The 19,973-nt window shown below is 64.3% G+C and overlaps 1 protein-coding gene across 10 annotated transcripts; it reads left to right on the top strand.

Annotated features, from left to right (window-relative positions):
* The first annotated feature begins 2,025 nt into the window (after positions 1-2,025).
* FGFR3 (fibroblast growth factor receptor 3) lies at positions 2,026-17,504 on the top strand. Of its 10 annotated transcripts, none has more exons than XM_041752992.1 (18): positions 2,026-2,158; positions 2,582-2,804; positions 7,793-8,062; positions 8,169-8,222; positions 9,948-10,117; positions 10,194-10,317; positions 10,395-10,585; positions 12,392-12,536; positions 13,046-13,236; positions 13,600-13,745; positions 14,157-14,278; positions 14,362-14,472; positions 14,555-14,745; positions 14,836-14,958; positions 15,079-15,149; positions 15,312-15,449; positions 15,603-15,708; positions 15,800-17,504. In XM_041752992.1, exons 2-18 carry the CDS (start codon positions 2,684-2,686, stop codon positions 15,944-15,946), a joined length of 2,421 nt encoding a protein of 806 aa, XP_041608926.1. In that variant the 5' UTR covers positions 2,026-2,158; positions 2,582-2,683; the 3' UTR covers positions 15,947-17,504. The 10 variants fall into 10 exon arrangements, with proteins under 10 accessions (XP_041608926.1, XP_041608924.1, XP_041608922.1 ...); XM_041752990.1 differs by having other exon boundaries at positions 13,597-13,745; XM_041752988.1 differs by lacking the exon at positions 12,392-12,536 and adding an exon at positions 11,515-11,665.
* Positions 17,505-19,973: the final 2,469 nt, after the last annotated feature.

Raw genomic sequence — 19,973 nt, 5'->3', positions numbered from 1 at the left:
CTGCTGTGAAGATAGTCCTGGGGGCAAAAAGCAGGTTATTCACAGGAGGATGGATAGATACCCACCTCTCAGAGACCAGGGGATGCAGGATGCTTATCTCAGGGGCCCCAGGGGGGACCCTGGGCATCATCGGGGAGAGGACCTTCAGGGGACAATACAGAGCATCTCCCGGGCCTCAGAAAGGTCCCCTGAGAAGTAATCCCTCAGGTGCCAGTGGACAGTCCTTCCCCTCTGCCCCATCTGCCCACTCTGTTCACAAACCTGATCACATAGATGAGGAGGGTCAGGGGGGCAAGGACCCACAGCCATCCTTGTCTGTTAAGTGCCTGGGGGAAGTCAAGTTCTCACTATTGGTGTCAGTTCAGGTCATGGCCTCAGGGTCAGGAAATCAGCCCTGAGTTGGGTTCCATGCTCAGCAAGGAGTCTGTTAGAGATCCTGTGTGTGTCTCTCTCTCTCCCTCTCCCCCTCCATCCCTCCTCCCATCAGCGCACTCTCTCTCCAAATATAAAATAAGTAAATACATCCTTTTAAAAAGTAACCAATTAAGTAACTAGTTAATATATTAGAGCCTAATATGCCCAGGAGGGGACATAGGTGGGGTAGCATGGGGCTGTGCACTGGAGGGGTCTGGACAGCCCAGCTGGGGTTCAGAGGGCCCATGGCCACCACAGGGGATGTGGGCTTAACTAGCACAGGCAATGAGGGCAGCACACAGCAGAGATGCTCATCTGTCAAGTAGGCACAGACATGGAGCACGAGGGCTCCCTGAGGGTGTGGCCCTTCTAGGGCCCTGAAGTCCGGTGTCAGAGGCTGCGGTGTCTCCAGGTTGGCGTCTTCAAAGCATAGGCTGCCCCTGGAGCTGTGGGGTGGTGCCAGCCACCAGTCGCAGAGGGGTTTTCATTGCCATTTTCCTGATGAGCAAATGGAGTCCCAGGAGCAAGGTGGTCCAGAGGTACTTGGGTGGGGCAGGCCAGAGCCATGCTGAAGTGTCCTCTCCTACAGTGCTGGTGCTCCTCGGAGTCTGCCTGAACGTGGGAGAAGTGCCCTCCCCCTTGTGAAGATGCATAAAGAAGCCAGTTACATGGGGTCCTCTCCAGGTCAAATCTGTCCCAATCAGCACCACCCCAAGACCCATCACATCTCCAGGCCATTCAAGCTCTGCCACCAGTCACTCTTATCCTTCCTCAGAGCCCCCACTCTGCATGCTGATGCCTGGCAAGCACCTAATCTCCAAAATTATTTCCTCCTGGAGGATTGGGAGTAAAGATCCCCGTTGGGAGGGATGTCGGGCAGCTTAACTAGCAGCGCACCGCAGGCGCTTAATAAAAGCAGCGGCAGTGAGACCACAGCTTCTGGGATGCAGTCCCCTAGTATCTCAGCCGCAGGCAGACAGGCAGAGCCGCCCCTCACTCCAGGCCTTTGCACACACAGCTCCAGGGCCTGGATGCAGATGCGGCCCTGGGCTTTTCCACCTGAGGACTGGCAGCTTGAGCTCCTGGCTCCTGCTCCAGCAGGACTGGCTCCTGCTCCCCGAAGCCTCGCCGACAGGCGTCACCCACCGAGACTCCCCCATCCCTGTCCCCGCGTCCCGTCGCCTGAGGCCCCAGTCGGCGGCCAGGTGGTCACGGAGACTGCGAGCCGCGCAGCTAGAGGTCCGCACTCGGCCCCGGTGCGCGCCAGCGGCGCCCAGGAGTGCCACGCGGGGCCTCCCGCGCCCAGCCACGGCTCCCACGCCCTCCGAGACCGCCCGGCGCCCCCGCCCGGCCCCGCCCCCTCTAATCCCCTTCGCGGGCGGGGCCGGGCGAGCCGCGGCCCCGCCTCCCGGCCGCCCCGGGGGAGGGGCGTGTCCCGCGCCCGGCGAGTCGGGGCGGGCGGGGCCGGGCCGGGGCCGGGCCGGGGCCGGGCCGGGGCCGGGCCGGGGGCGTGGCGGCCGCGGGCCGGCCCCCACTGGCTGCCGCGCGCCGGGCCGCCCGGGCTCAGTGCGCGGTGGCGGCGGCGGCGGCGGTGCGGACAGCTGGCGCCGCGCAGTCCTGCTCCGCCGGGCGCACGGACGCACCGGCGAGCCGACGCTGGAGGCACCGGGCGCAGGCGCTGGGCCGGCGGGCGACGAGCGGGAGGGAGAGCCGCGCGCAGCGAGTGGGCGCCCGCGGCCGCCAGGTCGGTGCGCGGGCGCGGAGGGGTCGAGGCGGGCGCGCGGCGAGGCCGGAGCGCGCGGCGGGCTCACGTCCCGAGCGGTGTCGGCGGCGGGGCCTGGCCGGGGCGCAGGCTTCCCGCTCTGGAAAGTTTGCCGCCGCCGCCGCCGCCGCCGCCGCCCTGGGAGGGCTCTGCCGAAGTCAGGGAGGGAAGGGGGAGGAAGGGAGGGACCGCGGCGGGGAGGAGGCGGCCGGCGCCAGGCTGCCCGGGAGCCCTGGGCGGCGGCGGCGGCGGCGGCGGCGGCGGCGGCGGCGGGCGGGGCGGCCGGGGTCGGGGAGCCGGGGGCCGGGGAGCCGGGGCGCAGGAGCCCATCCGCCGCCGCTTCCGCCGCTGCGCGCCCCGGCTCCTCCGGGTAACGAGCCGCCTCCCGCCTCCCGCCTCCCGCAGTATCCCGAGGGGCGCCCTCCGCCCGCCGGTGCCAGTGCGGGGCCATGGGGGGCAGCATGCCCGCGCGCGCCGCCTGAGGACGTCTTCGCGCCCGCCCCCACGATGGGCGCCGCGGCTCGCGCCCTCGCGCTCTGCGTGGCGGTGGCGGTGGCGGGGGCGGTCGTGACCGGAGCCGCCTCGGGGCCCCCAGGCGTGGAGCAGCGCGTCGCGCGGAGAGCCGCAGGTAAGGAAGGACCCGACGGGTACCGGGGACGGGCTCCTGGGCGGGCGCGGGCCGGAGGGTGAGCCCGGGCCGGCCCTGCGGACCCCGGGGATCTCGGCCCGCGCTGGCGCGGCGCTCAGTGGGGCTCCCACCGCAGGGCGAGGTCCGCAGCCTCCGCTGCCCGCGGCCCCGCAGTGGGGCGCAGCCTGACCCCGAGCACTTGGGGAGGGCCCAGGGGCTGCGTGCCCACGACCCCCATCGTTGCTCTGTGGGTTCTCACCGACGGAAAGTTCCTATTGTTGGTGTCGCTGCCCCTGCCCGCCTCCGCCCCAGCGGGCGGCTCCGACCGGGAGCGAGAGCCCGCACGTTGGTGGGGGGGCGTGGGAGTGCCTCGGCCCGCCCCCGGCGCTGCCCCCACTGGCCTGCTGGGGACGCGGCTCGGTCCAGGGGCCGCGCTCCCCGGCCCTGTGCGGGAAGGCGCGTGTGCCCCGCAGGGCGCGCTCCCAGCCCCGGCCGGGCTCCGGGCGGTGACACGGTGGGTGTCCGAGGGGCGTGGAGCGGCGGACCCAGCTGGCAGGCGAGGCGGGGCGGACGGCGGGGGTCCGCGGGCCGAGCGCCGGGGAGGGCGGGAGCGCGTCGGTGCGCCGGGCCCCGCCCCGCACACGCGCCGCGACCCTCGAGGTGCCGCGCGCGGTCCCCGCCGAGCCCCGGGCGCCCCGGCGCCGCCGCCCGCACACGCGCCAGCAGGGCTCGCCCGGGCGCCCGGGCCAGGGGGCGGCCGCGCAGGGGAGGCCTTCCCCGGTGAGCTCACGCCCCGCCCGGGCGGGGCCCGAACAGCCGCTCCTTTGTACCCCGCGCGACCACAGACCGCGCATTGATGGCGGCCGCGCCGGCCTCGGGAGGTGTGAGCGCCGCGGCGGGCGCGCCGTGCCAGGGAGGCGGCGGCGGGCGGCCGGAGGCAGATGGCGGCCCGCCCTCCCCGCGCCCCCGCGCCCCCGCGCCCCCGCGCCCCCGCGCCCCTCTCCGCGGCGGCGGCTGCAGCCTCCCGGAACAATGTCATTTTTTTATGAATGAAGTGGGGCCGGCGCTTGAATGTGTGTGTCATTCAGCGGCGTGACAGAGGCCGTCGCGAGGTCAGCGCGCGCTTTTAGCGCCGGCTCAGGCGGCCCCAGCTTCCAGGGGCGCCGAATAGGCGGTCGCGGGGAGAGCCCCGAATTAGCATTCGCATTCAGATAAAGATATTACTCCCTGCGGCCGAGGAATGTCAACTAGCCCCGGGGAGGGGGCGGCAGGCGGGGCTCCAGGCCCTCTCAGGGCCCCCCTCCGGCGAGCGGGCCCGGCGCGTGGGGGGTGGGGGGGACCATCCTCCCGCTGGGAAGTGCTGGCACCTTGTGGGGCCCGTCCTGGGGCAGGGCGGGAGGAGGGAGCTCTGGGCACAGGAGGAACCCCAGGGCGTGCGGCCTTTTTCCGCCAGACTGTAAGTGCCCTGGTCACCAAAGTGGAGCTCGTGAGACAGGGAGTGAGTTGAAGGATCAATAAATTTTAATCCAGTTCCTTAAGGAGATGGACCAGGCCATAAAAAATACAAAGACCTGGTGAAATTTAGAAGTTCCAGCTGACGCTTTCCGGGGGGAAACAAATTAAAAAGCCAGAATTGGCTGTGGTCAAGGTGTGGAAGGTGTGGGCTCCTGGTATGACCTGGGCAGCCTTCATCTCCACCTGGGGCCATTCTTCTCTGTGAGGGGGAAGGGGGCACTCCCCCTGCAGCCTGACCCCACGCAGCCAAGAGGGGTTTCTTGGTTCAGGGCATTTCCCAGAAAAGTACTGGTTGCAACCTCCCCCACCTCTTCATCAGGGCTGGACTTTGAGCCCCACAGGCCTCTGGGTGGTTCATTAACCTGGCTGAGCCAGAAGCTGGACTTCTGGCCTCAGCCTCTGCCCCCAGGGCCTCAGGTCCTCCTTGGGGCCACTCTGGGGCATGTCTGTGTTGGGTTTCACAACCAAAACTAAAGGGGAACAGGAGCCCTTGAGGGAAACACTTAGCCAGGCAGACCTGAGTGACTTACAAGGGAGGGAGCAATGGGGATGTCTCTTTTGGGTGGGAGGGGAGCTCCCCAACTCCAGATCTGTTGGGGATCTCTTGTAGGTGCTTGCTCCGCCTCCAAATCCCCCCTCCTGTTTTTCCTAACTTTGTTAGGAAACCGGTCAAAGTTTCCAGGTGGGGAGGTGGGAAGATCCAACCTTCGCCTTGATCTTGGGGTCTCTGAGATGACCTATGTCTCTCAGGCTATTTTGTACATGCCTGGCAGCAGGTCCCCTGTTCTGGAGAGCAGTGGGAAGCTTCATGCATCCTGCATAGAACCCTGTGTTCTTCATTCCACCCCAAAACCCACATCCCTTGGGGGCAGCCAGCTCCAAGGGTTCCTTTGACTCAGGTCTGAATTTGATGTTTGTTCCTTGGGGTCCTCCCCCAGGCCCTCCAGAGGGAGCGTTGTCCAGGAGGGAGCGTTGTCCAGCTCGTGCACTTCCCATGTGATGGGGGAGCCTCTGCTCTAGTGGTTGGTCCTCCCTCCTGGGCAGGCTTGCTCTGACCATGGCCTGGTGACATCATGGGTGATGGGTCAGGTCGCTCACCCCTGCTTGTCACGTACTCTGGCATGTTAACAGCCTGCGGTGGCCTCCCTGGCCTTCGGGTGGGATCTTTGCCCTGTGTCCTGGTAGGGGAAATTGAGGCACGAGGTACCTCTGGCAGAATGGGGGGGGGGGTCCCGGTGGCTGGGGGACATGCCTGTAAGCCCAGCTGGGCCTTTCCAGGACACAGTACCCCTGGGTCTGACTATGGCTGCCCTTGGCATGTGGCCCCCGCTGAATGAAGCTCAGCGCCCTGTGGGGTGCAAGTAGAGCAGGCGCTATGGGACCCACAGGACTTCTGTTCTCCAGTGTGTGTGGGCCTCAGCACTTGTGTGGGTGCGGACAGGGCCCCTTTTTGTTGATCAAGAAAGACTCCTTTTGGGGGCTGCTATGGGATGGGGGCTGAGGAGCATGTGCCCCTGATACTCCCCAGGTGAGCCAGATGGTAGCTGTTTTAGCGCCCCCTTGTGCCCATCATTCTCTCTCCCCCTACCAACCCCCGCCCTCAGTCAATGAATCAGACCTCCTGGAGGCGGAGACTGCTGCCAATCCGTGCCCTAGTCCAGGGGTCCCTGGCTTCTGCAACCTGGGCAGGTCAAGGATTGGGCCTCAGCTGAGTACAGGGTCCTGTCCGCCCTCCCTCCTTCCGCCAGCAGATGACTGGCCTAGGAGTTCCTCCATGTCTCCTCAATCCCACGCTGGACCAGGTTGAAGTGAGTACTGTGTGGATGGTTTGACCTGCCGACGCTGCCCAGACCAAACCGGAACCAACTGCTGTTGCCCTTGGGCCAGGGCCTGGGGCTGAGGCTGCCATGACCAGCCTGTTCTCAGCCTTCTGGGGGGCCTCAGTCAGTGCCCAGCACTGGGTGGTCTCCACAGGATACAGTGACCAGGACTGAAGGGGGTGCTGGAGGTCAGATCAAGAGTCCCCTGACTGTGGGGCCCCCAGGGATACAGTCTTGGAGGATACTTCAGAGACTCTTCTGATGGGCATGTGGCCGGTGGGGCCGCCTGGAGTGGGTGGGCAGAAGTGGGACTGGCCGGGAAGCCAGGGGCTGCTGTGGCTAAAGTGGGCAGCTGCGTCCTCGAATCTAGGCCACGCGTCGGCAGAATGACAAGTGACGGTGTAACTGACCCAGCTGGGTCTGGGGAAGGAGGCCTGGGCGCTGGGACCACCCACCCCTGTCCTGGGCCCCAAGCCCAGGCCGCCTGCCTGCACCAGGCATTGTCTGGCCCTGGCAGGAAGGCGTGGGGGTGATAGCCCGCCAGTGGTGTGTCCCTGGATCTCAGGCCTTGGCTCTTTGAGAGCGAGGCAGCCACTGGGCAGGGGGAGGGACCCAGAGGGCTGACCGGTGGACATATGCCCTTGGCAAAGATCCTCTACCTTACTTAGCTCGGCATTTACACAGTAAGGTGGTGGGGGCGACTTACCCTGGCTTTGAGGGCTCCTGCTCTGACCTGCCCACTGCTGAGTCTGGATAATTTCCCACCCCTCCCAGCTTGTGTCCTTATCCATGAAGTGGTGGGAGGATCACAGGTTCCCTTAACCCACTTGCCTTTGAGACACCACCGGCCAGATGGCACCATCCTATCTGTTTTTGTGACTTATTTCTTCCTCTGTGTTTAGCCTACTGCTGAGGTGTAGTTCACACACAAGATGCTCGCTTCTGAGTCGGGGTACAGTGTTCCATGTCCCTAAGACCCTCACCCTGGGCTGACCCCCACAGTGCATCGGCTTTTGGTACCTGGCCCATGGCGAGTCCTGTTCTGGGAGGTTTGGCCACTGCTGCCTTCTTGTGCTGGGGAGGGTCTGTTCTAGGGAGGGAACTGGTTTTGAAGCCAATATGAGGGATGGGGGGCATTCAGTGGGCCCCTCCTGCTGGGTAAATCATGCTGTCCCCAACCCCATCCTTCATGCCTTGAGCCTCCATTTTAACCAGAGGTCTGTGAGGTACTGCCTGCCTGTTGCCTGATTTTGTGCAGCCTGTTAGCTCAGGGTGGATTTTGCATTTCTAAATGGTTGGAAAAAAACCAAAGGACAGTAATACTTAGTGACAGTTGGCAACGTGAATTTTCAAGGTCCATACATCTAGCTTGTAGCCGTAGCCACCTACTTGCGCATCATCTACGTCAGCACTGGTTCTTGGGGCAGGGCTGCACGTAGCACCGCCTGGCCCTCTGCGGGACACTTGGCAGGACTGCAGGCCTTGGACGCGGTGGCCTTGCCCCAGCACTGTGGGTCCTAGACGCTCCTGCTGCCTCCTCCTCTCAGTGTCCAAGCAGTGGGCATGCCATGGTGCCTCCCGGGGGGCGTGTGCAGGTGCTCAGTATTCCTGCTTTGGGGGCACCTGCCTTACGGTCTTCCATCTCCCCTACAGAGGCCCCGGGACCTGAGCCTGGCCAGCAGGAGCCACTGGTCTTTGGCAGCGGGGACACTGTGGAGCTGACCTGCCCCTCACCTATAGACAGTCCCACAGGGCCCAGCATCTGGGTCAAGGATGGTGTGGGGCTGGTACCCTCAGACCGCATCCTGGTGGGGGCTCGGCGGCTGCAGGTACTCAATGCCTCCCATGAGGATGCTGGGACCTATAGCTGCCGGCAGCGGCTCACCCAGCGCATCCTGTGCCATTTCAGCGTGCGCGTGACAGGTAAGTGCCTGTGGGGGGGTCCACCCAGGGCAAGCCTGGGAGCAGATGCTGGACAGGTGTGGTCAGGGGGTCACCTCCTGCCCATTCCCTGCTGCCTGCCTTTCAGATGCTCCATCCTCTGGAGATGATGAAGATGGGGAGGATGAGGCTGAGGACACAGGTGAGTCCAAGTTCCAGGCATGTGGGGCTGGCCAGGGTTGGGGGACTGGCTTCCTAACCACCAAACCCTCTGTGCTGCAGGTATGGGGTCTCCTGCTCATCGAGCAGATAGGAGACCAAGGCCTGTGGCTACCTCCCCAGAATCACACCGAGTGTAGGGTCCCCTCAGGGCGCAGCGGCCCTGAGCTCTCTGGGCAGAAGCTAGGGGGGTGGGGGACATTGTACTGCAGGTGGGACAAGGAGGTGGGGGGTGGCTGCAGCGGGGGCAGGAGGGCCTGTGGGTAAGATGGTCCAGGCCAGGTGTGAGCATAGCTGCTGTGGGGTTGATGGACATGGGGTCAGAGGCATGTAAGGTGGGAGAGGAGGGTGGCTGTGGCTCCAGGACAGCAGGTTTGGGCCTCTGATTGCTGTGAAGGGGATGCTATAGCATCTGCTGGTGCAGGCTGTGGGGGCGGGGTGAGGTAACAGCACTCAGGTGTTTAAAGCCCAGTACGGTGGCAGGTACGCTTTGCCTGTCATAGAGGGGCTGGTTATGGGAGGTGGGCCGTCTGTTTTTGGAGGAGCCAAGTTTGAGATGCCAAGAGATGTGAGATAGGGGCAGGGGTCCTGTGGGGTCTGGTGGGCAAAGAGGTGAGGAGGAGCCAGCCAGGGAGGCAGAGCAGGGTGGGGATGTGGGTGAGGTGAGGAAGGGTCCCAGGAGAGGAGCCAGGTGTGGGGTGCTTAGGACAGCTCTGCCTTGGGTATGTGCCCTGCCAGGGGCGTGGAAGGGGAGCCTCGAGGTTTCATGCTTCTTCCCTATTTCCTCTGGCTGCCAGGAAGTTCAGAAGCCAAAGTCCAGGCTCAGTTGCTCTGTCCTCCCGACCACCCTGGCCACATGGGGCAGTGCTGGTACCTCCCCGACCCCAACCCAATCCAGTGGGCTCAGGGGCCCCAAGGGCCACCTCCAGGGCTGCCCTCCACAGGCACTGTCGGGGGTGCTGAGTCACCATGGTCTCTGCCTCCAGAGGGCTCCCTGCCTGGGCCTCAGTGCCCTTCTTCACCAGATGGCTATGTTGAAGGCAACAGGGCAGGGGTGGGGGTGAGAGGGGTGTCTCTCCCCGGCCCTGGGGGATGCCCATCCAGCCTCCAATGACAAGAATGCACCCCTTACCCCAGCATTGGAGGATGGAAACCACTTAGGGTGGGGATGGGCTCAACCCTGAAAACCAGGAAAGGGCAGGGCCTCCCGGATGCCACATCTGTGCCTTGTTGCCGCGTCCCCTCCCGCTTCCATCAGGCCCTGGTATGAGCTAGAGGGTGACTTGGGGTCTCATGAATCCTGGCAGGCACCTGGCTACCTTTAAGACTCAGGGCTCTGTGGGTGGTTGGGTCTTACATCCTGGTAAACTGCTTCCAGAGCCTGGCATGCCCATCCCGCTGGGCTCTGTGCCCTAGGCTGACCTGGTTCCACTGCCAGCGGGGTCTCCATCAGTGGGCCTGCCCCAGATGGGCCTCCCCTGGGAGGTACCCTGGTATCTTGAAGGCTCCCGGGTCAGGGAGCCCTCTTGTCGGGAGTGGGTTCCTGGGGAGGCAGTCAGGGAGGGACCATGTGGCTTAGCCTTGAGAATGCCAGGAGGTGATTCTGGGACCATCGAGGCAGAGGGGATGCTGAGGCTGGAGAGGCAAGGGACAGGTGGGCCTCTGCTCCCCTCGGGGGGCTAGCTGCCATGTGCCCCTCTGCCAGCAGGGGCCCCGTACTGGACGCGGCCTGAGCGGATGGACAAGAAGCTGCTGGCTGTGCCGGCCGCCAACACTGTGCGCTTCCGCTGCCCGGCCGCTGGCAACCCCACGCCGTCCATCTCGTGGCTGAAGAACGGCAAGGAGTTCCGAGGCGAGCATCGCATTGGTGGCATCAAGGTGGGCCTGGCGGTGGGTGGCGCTGGCCGGTGGGGGCCTCGGCCTGCTGTCCCCTCACCCGCGCGCCCGCCTGCAGCTGCGACACCAGCAGTGGAGTCTGGTCATGGAGAGCGTGGTGCCCTCGGACCGTGGGAACTACACATGCGTTGTGGAGAACAAGTTTGGCAGCATCCGGCAGACGTACACTCTGGACGTGCTGGGTGAGGCCCCAGAATGCGGGCAAGGGCTGGTGGCTGGGCAGAGCCAGGGGCAGCGCTGACCCCATCTGCCCCCCCAGAGCGCTCCCCGCACCGGCCCATCCTGCAGGCCGGGCTGCCGGCCAACCAGACGGCCGTGCTGGGCAGTGATGTGGAGTTCCACTGCAAGGTGTACAGCGACGCCCAGCCCCACATCCAGTGGCTCAAGCATGTGGAGGTGAACGGCAGCAAAGTGGGGCCCGACGGTACGCCCTACGTCACTGTGCTCAAGGTGGGTGGCACCCCTGGCTGGGCGCCGGCAGATGGGACCCAGGCCTCGCACCATCAGGGGAGAAGTGGTACAGGGAGGCCCGGCTCGGCTCAGCACTGGCGGTGTTGGGGAGGGGAGGTTGGAGCATGTGGCCCTGCTGTGAGTCCTCAGTTTCTCTGTCTGCTCTAAGGGTTGGCCTTAGCCCTGGAGGCAGGCCTGCAGATGGTGCCCTAGGCCGGGCTCAAGCTCCAGGCCTGGGGCAGGCAGGTGGCACGTTCTGGGCCTGAGGTGCTGTTAGCCACTCCTTGTGCCACCCTCACCCAGCACCGTCCAGGTGTGCAGAGCACGGCTTGCTGCCTGCCTGCCTCCCTCGGCCCTTGCTTGAGCCAGCAGGGCCTCAGCTTCGTTCCCACAGCCTGAGGGGTGGGGGCCACCCGAGCTGGGAAGGTTGCAACACTCTCAGCCCAAAGAGAAACATCTGTTGCTGGTGGGGGTGGGGAGCAGGCACTTGGGCTGAGGGCAGGAGTCCAGACCCGACTGGAGAGGCCATGGTGGCCTGATCGGGTGAGATCTCGACATGCATGGGAACATGCTTACCGTGAGCCAGGCAGCAACATAGCAGGCCCATCCAGGACCCCAGGGGCAGGCAGGCTGCAGGCCAGCCCACGAGGGCCTCTTGGAGGGCTGCCTGCCAGGGCTGTACTCTGGGCTGTAGTGGGTGCACGTGGAGAAGGTGCCTCCTGTGGAACCATGGCCTGCCACTGGAAGGTGCTTCTGTTGTCTCCTCCAGGCAGCCTTCCTGCCTGGCATAGCCTAGCCACACCCCCGTCTCCATTCTCTGAGGGCCACCCTCGTGGCAGGGTCTGTACCAGGGCCTGCTCCTGCATGGCCACTCTGTGCCCGGCCGGGCTGCCAAGGGCGCGCCTAAGCCGGGTCTCTTGTCCCCGCAGTCCTGGATCAGTGAGAGTGTGGAGGCCGACGCACGCCTCCGCCTGGCCAATGTGTCCGAGCGTGACGGGGGCGAGTACCTCTGTCGAGCCTCCAATTTCATAGGCGTGGCTGAGAAGGCCTTTTGGCTGCGTGTTCACGGGCCCCAAGCAGGTAACAACTCTGTCCCATGCTGTCTGGCACGCCGAGCTCCAGCTCCGATGCCCTGGCCATGCGCCCACCTGCACGCCCCCATCCTGCTCGCTCCCCGCCCTGTGGCTCGCACTGCACTCCCGATGGAGCCGCCTCTGCCATGCTGGTGTCTCTGGTCTCCACTGTGACCGCCTGCTTCCAGCCCCCGGGCCTGTGCTGACCCTGCCTGTGCTCCCACACACACCCCCAGGACTTCAGCTCCAGTGGGGGCTGTACCTCTCTGAGCTTCTGCTTCTGCCCCTGCTCCCGTGTGTGTGCGTGCGTGTTGGTGTGTGTGCACACCGGTGTGCTGTGTATCTTGCTCTCACCCTTTCCCGCCCCTGGCCCCGCTGCCTACTCACTTCCCATTGGTCTGTTTGTCCGCCCATCAGTTCACCTATTCTCCTGCACCCCCCAGCATACACGCTAACCCTGCATGCTGCGTTTGCGCAGCCTGCTGCTGGCCGCACGCCTGGCGCTCACCTGGGACAGAGGATTCGCCGGTGGAGGGACTGGCTTCGGGCTCTGTGTGGACGCACGAGGCAGAGGACCCTTGGCGCCGTGGCCGTGGTCACGGCAATGGTGGTGGTGGTGGTGGCGGCAGCGTTTTCTTTGCAGCCTGGCGGGATCGTCACCATGTGGACTCTGGCTGTGGTGCCCGTGGGAGGTGCTGGCGCTCGCCTATCGCGCTCTGTTCTCTCTTTATAGACGGCGGGCGCTAACACCACCGACAAGGAGCTAGAGGTTCTGTCCTTACGCAATGTCACCTTTGAGGATGCGGGGGAGTACACGTGTCTGGCGGGCAATTCTATCGGGTTTTCCCATCACTCTGCGTGGCTGGTGGTGCTGCCAGGTACTGGCTCCTGCTGGTGCTCGCTCTATTCCTGTCCTCTTGGGGTCGCTGGCTTGGGACACTCCACGGCTGCCAGGGACAGGCAGGGGGCCCTGCAGCTCACGGCCACCTTCCTCCGCAGAACTCGTGCGCCAGGCCCTGTGGCTGATATGGGAGCAAAGTTGACATGCGGTGTCTTGGCTCAGAGGGGCCTCCCTGGAGCCCCCCCACTCTCAGTCAGGTCCCCACAGCCTAGGTGGCAGCTCTGGTGTCTCCCTGGGTGGCGGGTGTGAATGCTGCTGGCTGTGCTGGGCTCCTTCTCTCTTGGGTGTCCCCCTCCTGACCCAGCATTTCTGACTGCAGGACCCTCAGTGAAGGGGGGCCACTGAGGCCGTGGCGTTCCCCCCCCCCCCATCCTGGCGTCTCAGTCCCTTCCCCCATGCCCACTGTGCCTCTGGTTCTGGCCCAGGGCAGCCCGTGGGGGCCCCCTGTGTGGCTGGGCCAGACCTGCAACACCCATGTCTTTGCAGCCGAGGAGGAGCTGGTGGAGGCTGGTGAGGCTGGCAGCGTGTATGCAGGTGTCCTCAGCTACGGGGTGGGCTTCCTCCTCTTCATCCTGGTGGTGGCAGCTGTGACACTGTGCCGTCTGCGCACTCCCCCGAAGAAGGGCCTGGGCTCGCCTACCGTGCACAAGGTCTCCCGCTTTCCACTCAAGCGACAGGTAACAGAAAGTAGATACCAGGTTCCGAGCCGCCTGGCCTCCCGGACATCCCCACGGCCCAGGCTTCCAGGCTCCTGAGCTCAGGGATGCCCTGCGGTGTCTGAGGCCTGGGGCCTGCCCTGGGGTGCAGGTCTCTGTGGTGGCTGAGCCAGCCCAGCCCCTGTCTAAGCAGTCCCCACATGGAGACTGGGTTATTTGTCTTCACCAAGTGACACCTGGGAGTTACCCTGGCCCACACAACCTGGCCATCCCTGTCTACACGGGCAAAGCTGAAGCCTTGCTGTCCCCAGGGGCACCCTGCCACCCCTACCCCTGCTGTGGTTTGGCCCCGTGGCACCAACCTGTCCCTGCCGACCCAAGCAGGTGTCCTTGGAGTCCAACTCGTCCATGAATTCTAACACGCCACTGGTGCGTATCGCCCGGCTGTCTTCTGGGGAGGGCCCTGCACTGGCCAACGTCTCTGAGCTGGAGCTGCCTGCTGACCCCAAGTGGGAGCTGTCCAGGGCCCGGTCAGTGTTGGTGATGTGACCATGTGTGCTGGGGCTGGGTCCTGATCTGGTGGGGGTCAGGGCACATGTGGGGTGTGGCCCTGTGGTAGGGGAGGAGGCACCACTCAAAAATATGATTGGGTTTAGATCAGAGGCAAGTAGGAATCCGCATGATGGGCAGTGTGATGACTGCTGGATGCAGGGTTGGAGCCAGATGCTCCTGAGGTGCGGGTCACCCCTTGCAGAGTGCTCTGTTGGAGGGCCCTGCAACAGAGTGAGGCTGGAGGGTCAGCGTCCTTCATCCTCATGAGCAAGGTTGTGGGGCAAGTATGGAGGGCTTCCTGGAAACAGCAGCAGTGGGCCTCAGAGACCACCCAGGACAGGGCCCCAAGCTGGTGGGAATACTCATTGCTTCTGTGTTTCTGCCTCCAGGCTGACCCTAGGCAAGCCTCTTGGGGAAGGCTGCTTTGGCCAGGTGGTCATGGCAGAGGCCATCGGTATTGACAAGGACCGGGCTGCCAAGCCTGTCACTGTGGCTGTGAAGATGCTAAAAGGTGAGGAAGGGGAGGGATGTAGCAAGGGGAGCTTGGGCAAGGGCTGCTGTGGCGGCACCTGACGCACTCTCCCTCCGGCACAGATGATGCCACGGACAAGGACCTCTCAGACCTGGTGTCTGAGATGGAGATGATGAAGATGATCGGCAGGCACAAGAACATCATCAATCTGCTGGGAGCCTGCACCCAGGGTGGTATGTGCTGCGGCTGGGTGGGCCGCTGGTGCCGGCCAGCCCCGAGGGCAGGGGCCCTTCTCTCAGCCGCCTTTGCTCCCAGGACCCCTGTACGTGCTGGTGGAGTATGCAGCCAAGGGCAACCTGCGGGAGTACCTGCGGGCAAGGAGGCCCCCGGGCATGGACTACTCCTTCGACACCTGCAAGCTGCCTGAGGAGCAGCTCACCTGCAAGGACCTGGTGTCCTGCGCCTATCAGGTGGCACGGGGCATGGAGTACCTGGCTTCCCAGAAGGTGAGCAGGAGGTAGGAGGAGGGTTGCTGGGTCCCTCAGCCTGCCAGGGCCACTTGGGAGCTTCAGCCCTGCCCCCCGCCCTGCCCCCAGTGCATTCACAGGGACCTGGCAGCCCGTAACGTGTTGGTGACCGAGGACAATGTGATGAAGATTGCAGACTTTGGCCTGGCCCGGGACGTGCACAACCTTGACTATTACAAGAAGACCACCAACGTGAGCCCAGCTGGAGGGGGGGGGGGGCAGTCTGGGGAAGGGGGGGAGGGAGAAGCTGCCACCCCCCCCCCCCCCCCCGCCAGGGCACCTGGCCGTCAACATGCCCCCTCCCCCTCCCAGGGCCGGCTGCCTGTGAAGTGGATGGCACCCGAGGCCCTGTTTGACCGAGTCTACACCCACCAGAGTGATGTGTATGTGGTCTCCCAGACCCGGGGTGGGGCCGGGGGTGGGGAGCTGCAGGGATGAAGGACAGAGCTGGATGTGGCCTCTCGGGCTCTCTGCTCTCCATGGGGTCCGTTCAGGGCAGGCGGTCGGCTGGCAGGGTAGGCTGACGGTCCGATGCTCCCCGCCAGCTGGTCCTTTGGGGTGCTGCTCTGGGAGATCTTTACCCTGGGGGGCTCCCCATACCCTGGCATCCCAGTGGAGGAGCTCTTCAAGCTGCTGAAGGAGGGACACCGCATGGACAAGCCAGCCAACTGCACACACGACCTGTGAGTGTACGCGCCCTGCAGTCCCCTTCTGAGCACTCGGCCCCACAGGTGGTGGCAGCCAGGGCCTGGCTGGGGCCAGGGTCATGGGAGGCAGTGTAGGCTGGGTGCAGGTGGGCACCGGGTGGAAGCCTCACCCCAGCATGATGCTCCCAGGTACATGATCATGCGGGAGTGCTGGCATGCCGTGCCTTCCCAGAGGCCCACGTTCAAGCAGCTAGTGGAGGATCTGGACCGCATCCTCACTGTGACGTCCACTGATGTGAGTGCAGGGTGGGGGCGGGGGGCCCAGGGGGTGCAGCATCCCCTGGACTGTGCAGTGGGGTACAGCACTGACCGCCACGTGCCCACAGGAGTACCTGGACCTGTCAGTGCCTTTTGAGCAGTACTCACCGGGCGGCCAGGACACTCCCAGCTCCAGCTCCTCGGGGGATGATTCCGTGTTTGCCCATGACCTGCTGCCTCCAGCCCCACCCGGTGGTGGGGGTCCTCGGACGTGAAGGGCCACCGGCCTGCAGGCTGAGCCCCCGTCAATGTGAGAGCAGACCTCAGCTCACCATGCTGCTGGTGGTGTGCTGTCAACCACTGGGGCCTCCTGGCCCAGGCTTGAGCCCTGGGCCAGCCTGATGGACAGACGACTTTCTGTCTGTGTGGGCACACATGTGTGTGGGTGTGTCTCGAGGCCCCGGCGCTGGGATCCCTGGGGCACCCGCCCTGCTGTACAGTGACCTCCTGGCCACCTGTGCTGGCTGGCAGCACCAGGGGGACCGAATGTAGAATGTAAAGGGGCTCCTCCCTGGGGCCCCTTCCCCCAGGCTCCCCCATTCCCTCAGCTGCTGCCCCACATGGAGCCTTCAGTGTGGACCCAGGCCCCTCCCAGTGCCTGAGCTGAGCCTGCAGGGAACCCCCACATGGCACACATCCCTCCCAAGTGGCATCTTGTCCCCGGGGGGTGGAGTGAGCACCCCCACCCCAGCCTTCCCCACTTCCCACCCTGCTCCTTGGAGACTGAATTACGGGTACCCGAAGGCAGGAGCCTTTAACTTCTGAGAGGTTCATCCAGAGACGAGTGTACATTTATATAAATAGAAGCTGTGTATAGGACACACACATATATATATAAATATCTATATGGGAGAAGAGCTGGTGTCGCGGGCACGGGACCCCGGAGGGCCAGGGAGGCTTCCAGTGAGACTCAGTGCGGAGACGACACAAGAACCAGCAGAGGATGGAGGGCTTTTCTAGCACTGCGGTTTTGTTTTAAAAATTGTACCTGGACCTGTATATTTGTAAAGCTATTTATCAACCCCCAGACCCCCTATCCCTGTCCCCCGCCATGTTTAGCCCGCCGCATGCAGAGAAGTTTCAGTTTTAACTTATTAACAGCTGAGAAAGTCCAAGCTTCTGTTGGCAGGATGGCCCCATTGGAGGGGCAGGTGCTGGGTGCGGTCAGCGTCACCCCAGACTTGAGCTTGGTCTCCAGTGCCCGCCAGGGTCCTGAATAGTTTGAGGTGATTCTAGCGAGGATATTCTATTTCCTTTGGCCTCCTTTTGCAGGGGAATTAGATTTCTATAGGGTTTTTCTTTAGGAGATTTATTTTTTTGGACTTCAAAGCAAGCCGGTATTTTCATACAAGTTCTAATTGCCGTGTGTTCCGGGCGGGGAGGCCATTTCCAGTGGGGGCCAGCCCTGTGCGCCGGTTCAGATGTTATTAGATGTTACAAGTTTATATATATCTATATATATAATTTATTGAGTTTTTACAAGATGTATTTGCTGTAGATTTAACACTTCTTACGCAATGCTTCTAGACTTTTATAGCCCGGACTGCTACCTTTCAAAGCTTGGGAGAGAAAGCCGTGAATTCAGTCCTGTTCTTTTTTGTACTATTACTGACCCAAATTTGGATGGCTATTTTTTGCTCATCAGCTGACCAGCTGGGCAGTGGTTCAGGGTGGTCTTTGTTCTCAGGGCCCCCCGCCTTATGGGGGCCAAAGGTGTCGACCCAAACTGGTAGCCATACCTTCCAAAAAATAAACAGAGACAACTGGCTCACATCCCTGCTCTGTTGCTTTCCTGTTTCCTGTCCTGCTGGGACCCCAAGCAATTCACTGTCCTCACTGTCCACCCAAGGCAGGTTCTGTCATCAGCCCCCCCCAACAACCCAGGAGTGAGGGCTCACCAGCTGCTACCAGAACCCACAGACTGGCTGCCCGGTCACAGTCCCAGGTATCGCCTTGAATAGGACAAGTCCCAGGCAAAGCCGAGGTGAGGGTGAAGGTGGTCCAGTGTGTCCGCTGCCAAGGGGTCCAACACGGCAGGGCAGGACCTCAGGGCCACAGGTGGTCTTCATTGCCTCAGTCCAAGGTCCTCAAGGACAGGGAATGCCGGCAAGGGGGCATCCAGGGGTGGGTGCGAGAGCCTCATGGGATGCAGCAGCAAGTGGAGGGAGGAAGGGCCTGCCAAGCCCCCTGGCTGCCCCCAACTCATGAAGTCCAGGTGGGCTCTGGGGGTCCTGTGTGGGCACCTGCAGCTGCTTTTGAAGCTCTCCCTCCACACCCCACCTACTGGCATCTGTGGTCAGCTGGGGAGGAGAGGTTTCTACCTGGGTGTGCCCCCCCCCTCCCCCCATGGAGCCACAGGTCAGCAAAGCCCTCACCTGGCCCTGGATTCAACTAGACTCAGGGAGGGCGCTTTCTGCTCCGGGGACCATAGTCCTCCTGGACGCTTCCGCTTCCCTTCCCCATCCCAGGCCTGGCACCCCCTCCTGGGTCTCCAGCAGTACCCCCCTGCACTCCACTGCTGCTTCGAGTGGATGGGGCACTGAGGACCCAGTGACAGGATCTGGCCCCTCTGCTCTGGAGTTCTGGGCCTGAGGAAGTAGGGACACAGATCAGGGCCCCCACTCATGCCTCAGTGGTGGGGGGTAAGTCTGGGAAGGCTTCCTAAAGGAGGCAGCAGTGCTCAGGCTAAGTGGTAAGGCTAGAGAGGATTCAGGAACCTGTGGCCATGCACAAACTTGGCCCAGGTCCTCTCCGGACCCCAGTGCTACCCCAGCATCATCTGTCCCTCCCTCCTCTGGCCCAGCTCACCCCGTGTCAGGTTTGACCAGAGGGTGGCAGCTGGTTAACCAGACCCTGGTCTTGTGCACTTTGACTTGGCTTCTAACTGGCTCCCTCTATAGCTGTGTCACTCACTTCCTGGCGTCTGGGGCCTCCCTGGAAGGGGAAGCTGCTAGGGTCCTGGATGGGAACCTAGTGCCGCCCAGTACCCTGACCCCACTTGGGGAAGTACCCCAGCACCCCTCCAGCCTGCAGGAGACCCCTTGTTTTGTGTCCCCAGCGCTCCAGGAGATGGAGGTGGAGGAGGGCGAAGGAGTGCCTGCGGCAGGGCAGGGCCCCAGGCCGTCAGGGAGGTCGGCGGGGCGGGGGCTGGGGTGGGGCTGGGGGTGGTGGGAGCCCAGAAGGGGGCCCCCCGCGGAGGGGGGCCTGGAGTGGAGCCCACTGGCGATGGGGCCTGGGGGGGTGGAGCTCGGCAGAGCGGGTTGGGAGATGGGGAGCTGAGTGGTGAGCCCGCGGGGAGGAGGTATCCAGTGGGGGGGCGTGGTGGAGGGGTGGTGGGGCCTGGTCGGGAGACCCGGGAGGGGCGAATGGCCCTACAGGGGAGGCCGGGGGCCTGGTGGGGGGTGGGGTGCCAGGCCGGGTAAGCTTGGAGCGGGGGTGGTGGGGAGAGCTGGGGAGGAGGGGAGCCTGGCGCAGAGGAGCCCGGTGGGGAGTCCGGGTTGGGGAGCCCACGTGGGAGCAAGCGGGGGTGGGGGGGTAGGAAACTGGGAGGCGGGCGGAGCGCGGGTCGGGAGCGCCCTCTAGTGTCGGCCAGCGTCCCCGCCGCGCCCCCGTCCTCGCCTGCGCGGCCCCGCGGGGCTCCAGAGGCCGGCTCGGGACCCGGGTCCAGGCCTCCAGGGGAGAGGCCGGTTCCCCAGACGCCAGCGGAGACCCCGGGCGGGACGCGGGCGGACAGGGAAACAGGCCAGGCGGGCAGGTCGGGGCGCTGGACACGCAAGTAAGGGTAGCTCCGCCCTCCGCACTGCGGGAAGCCTCCCGCCCCCACCTGCTGGCCCCGCCTTTCCCGCGGCCCCGCCCCCACATGCTGGTCCCGCCTTTCCCCGGGCCCCGCCCCCACCCGCTGGCCCCACCTTTCCCGCGGCCCCGCCCCCACCTGCTGGCCCCGCCTTTCCCCGCGACCCGCCCCCTACCTGCTGGCTCTGCCTTTCCCCGCGGCCCCGCCCGGTCAGACAGCACCTGTCAGGCGGCACCTGTGGCCCTGCCCCTCACCTGCCTGCTCACCTCCTCCTGCAACCCGGGCTGGCAGTTTCCCGAGTGTTCTCTGGTCCCCAGGGCGGGTGGGTTCCGCCCCAGCCCCGGGACAGGCCTCAGTGGCGGCTCAGGGAGTGAGGCACCCACAGGCCTCCAGCCCTTGGAGGGTGGCGAGCTCCTCATTCCTGGACTCGCAGGCCCGGCCCTGTTCAC

Source organism: Vulpes lagopus, chromosome 4 (assembly GCF_018345385.1).
Source record: "Vulpes lagopus strain Blue_001 chromosome 4, ASM1834538v1, whole genome shotgun sequence".
NCBI classification, from domain to species: domain Eukaryota; kingdom Metazoa; phylum Chordata; class Mammalia; order Carnivora; family Canidae; genus Vulpes; species Vulpes lagopus.
This window is presented reverse-complemented; position numbering and strand designations above follow the sequence as displayed.

Bases quoted from the DNA above. Each gene is read 5' to 3' on its own strand.
- FGFR3 (XM_041752983.1), top strand. From the start codon at position 2,684: ATGGGCGCCGCGGCTCGCGCCCTCGCGCTCTGCGTGGCGGTGGCGGTG. The intron at 10,118-10,193 runs GTGGGCCTGGCG...GCCCGCCTGCAG, and splicing joins ATCGCATTGGTGGCATCAAG to CTGCGACACCAGCAGTGGAG. The intron at 13,243-13,599 runs GAAAGTAGATAC...CGACCCAAGCAG, and splicing joins CACTCAAGCGACAGGTAACA to GTGTCCTTGGAGTCCAACTC.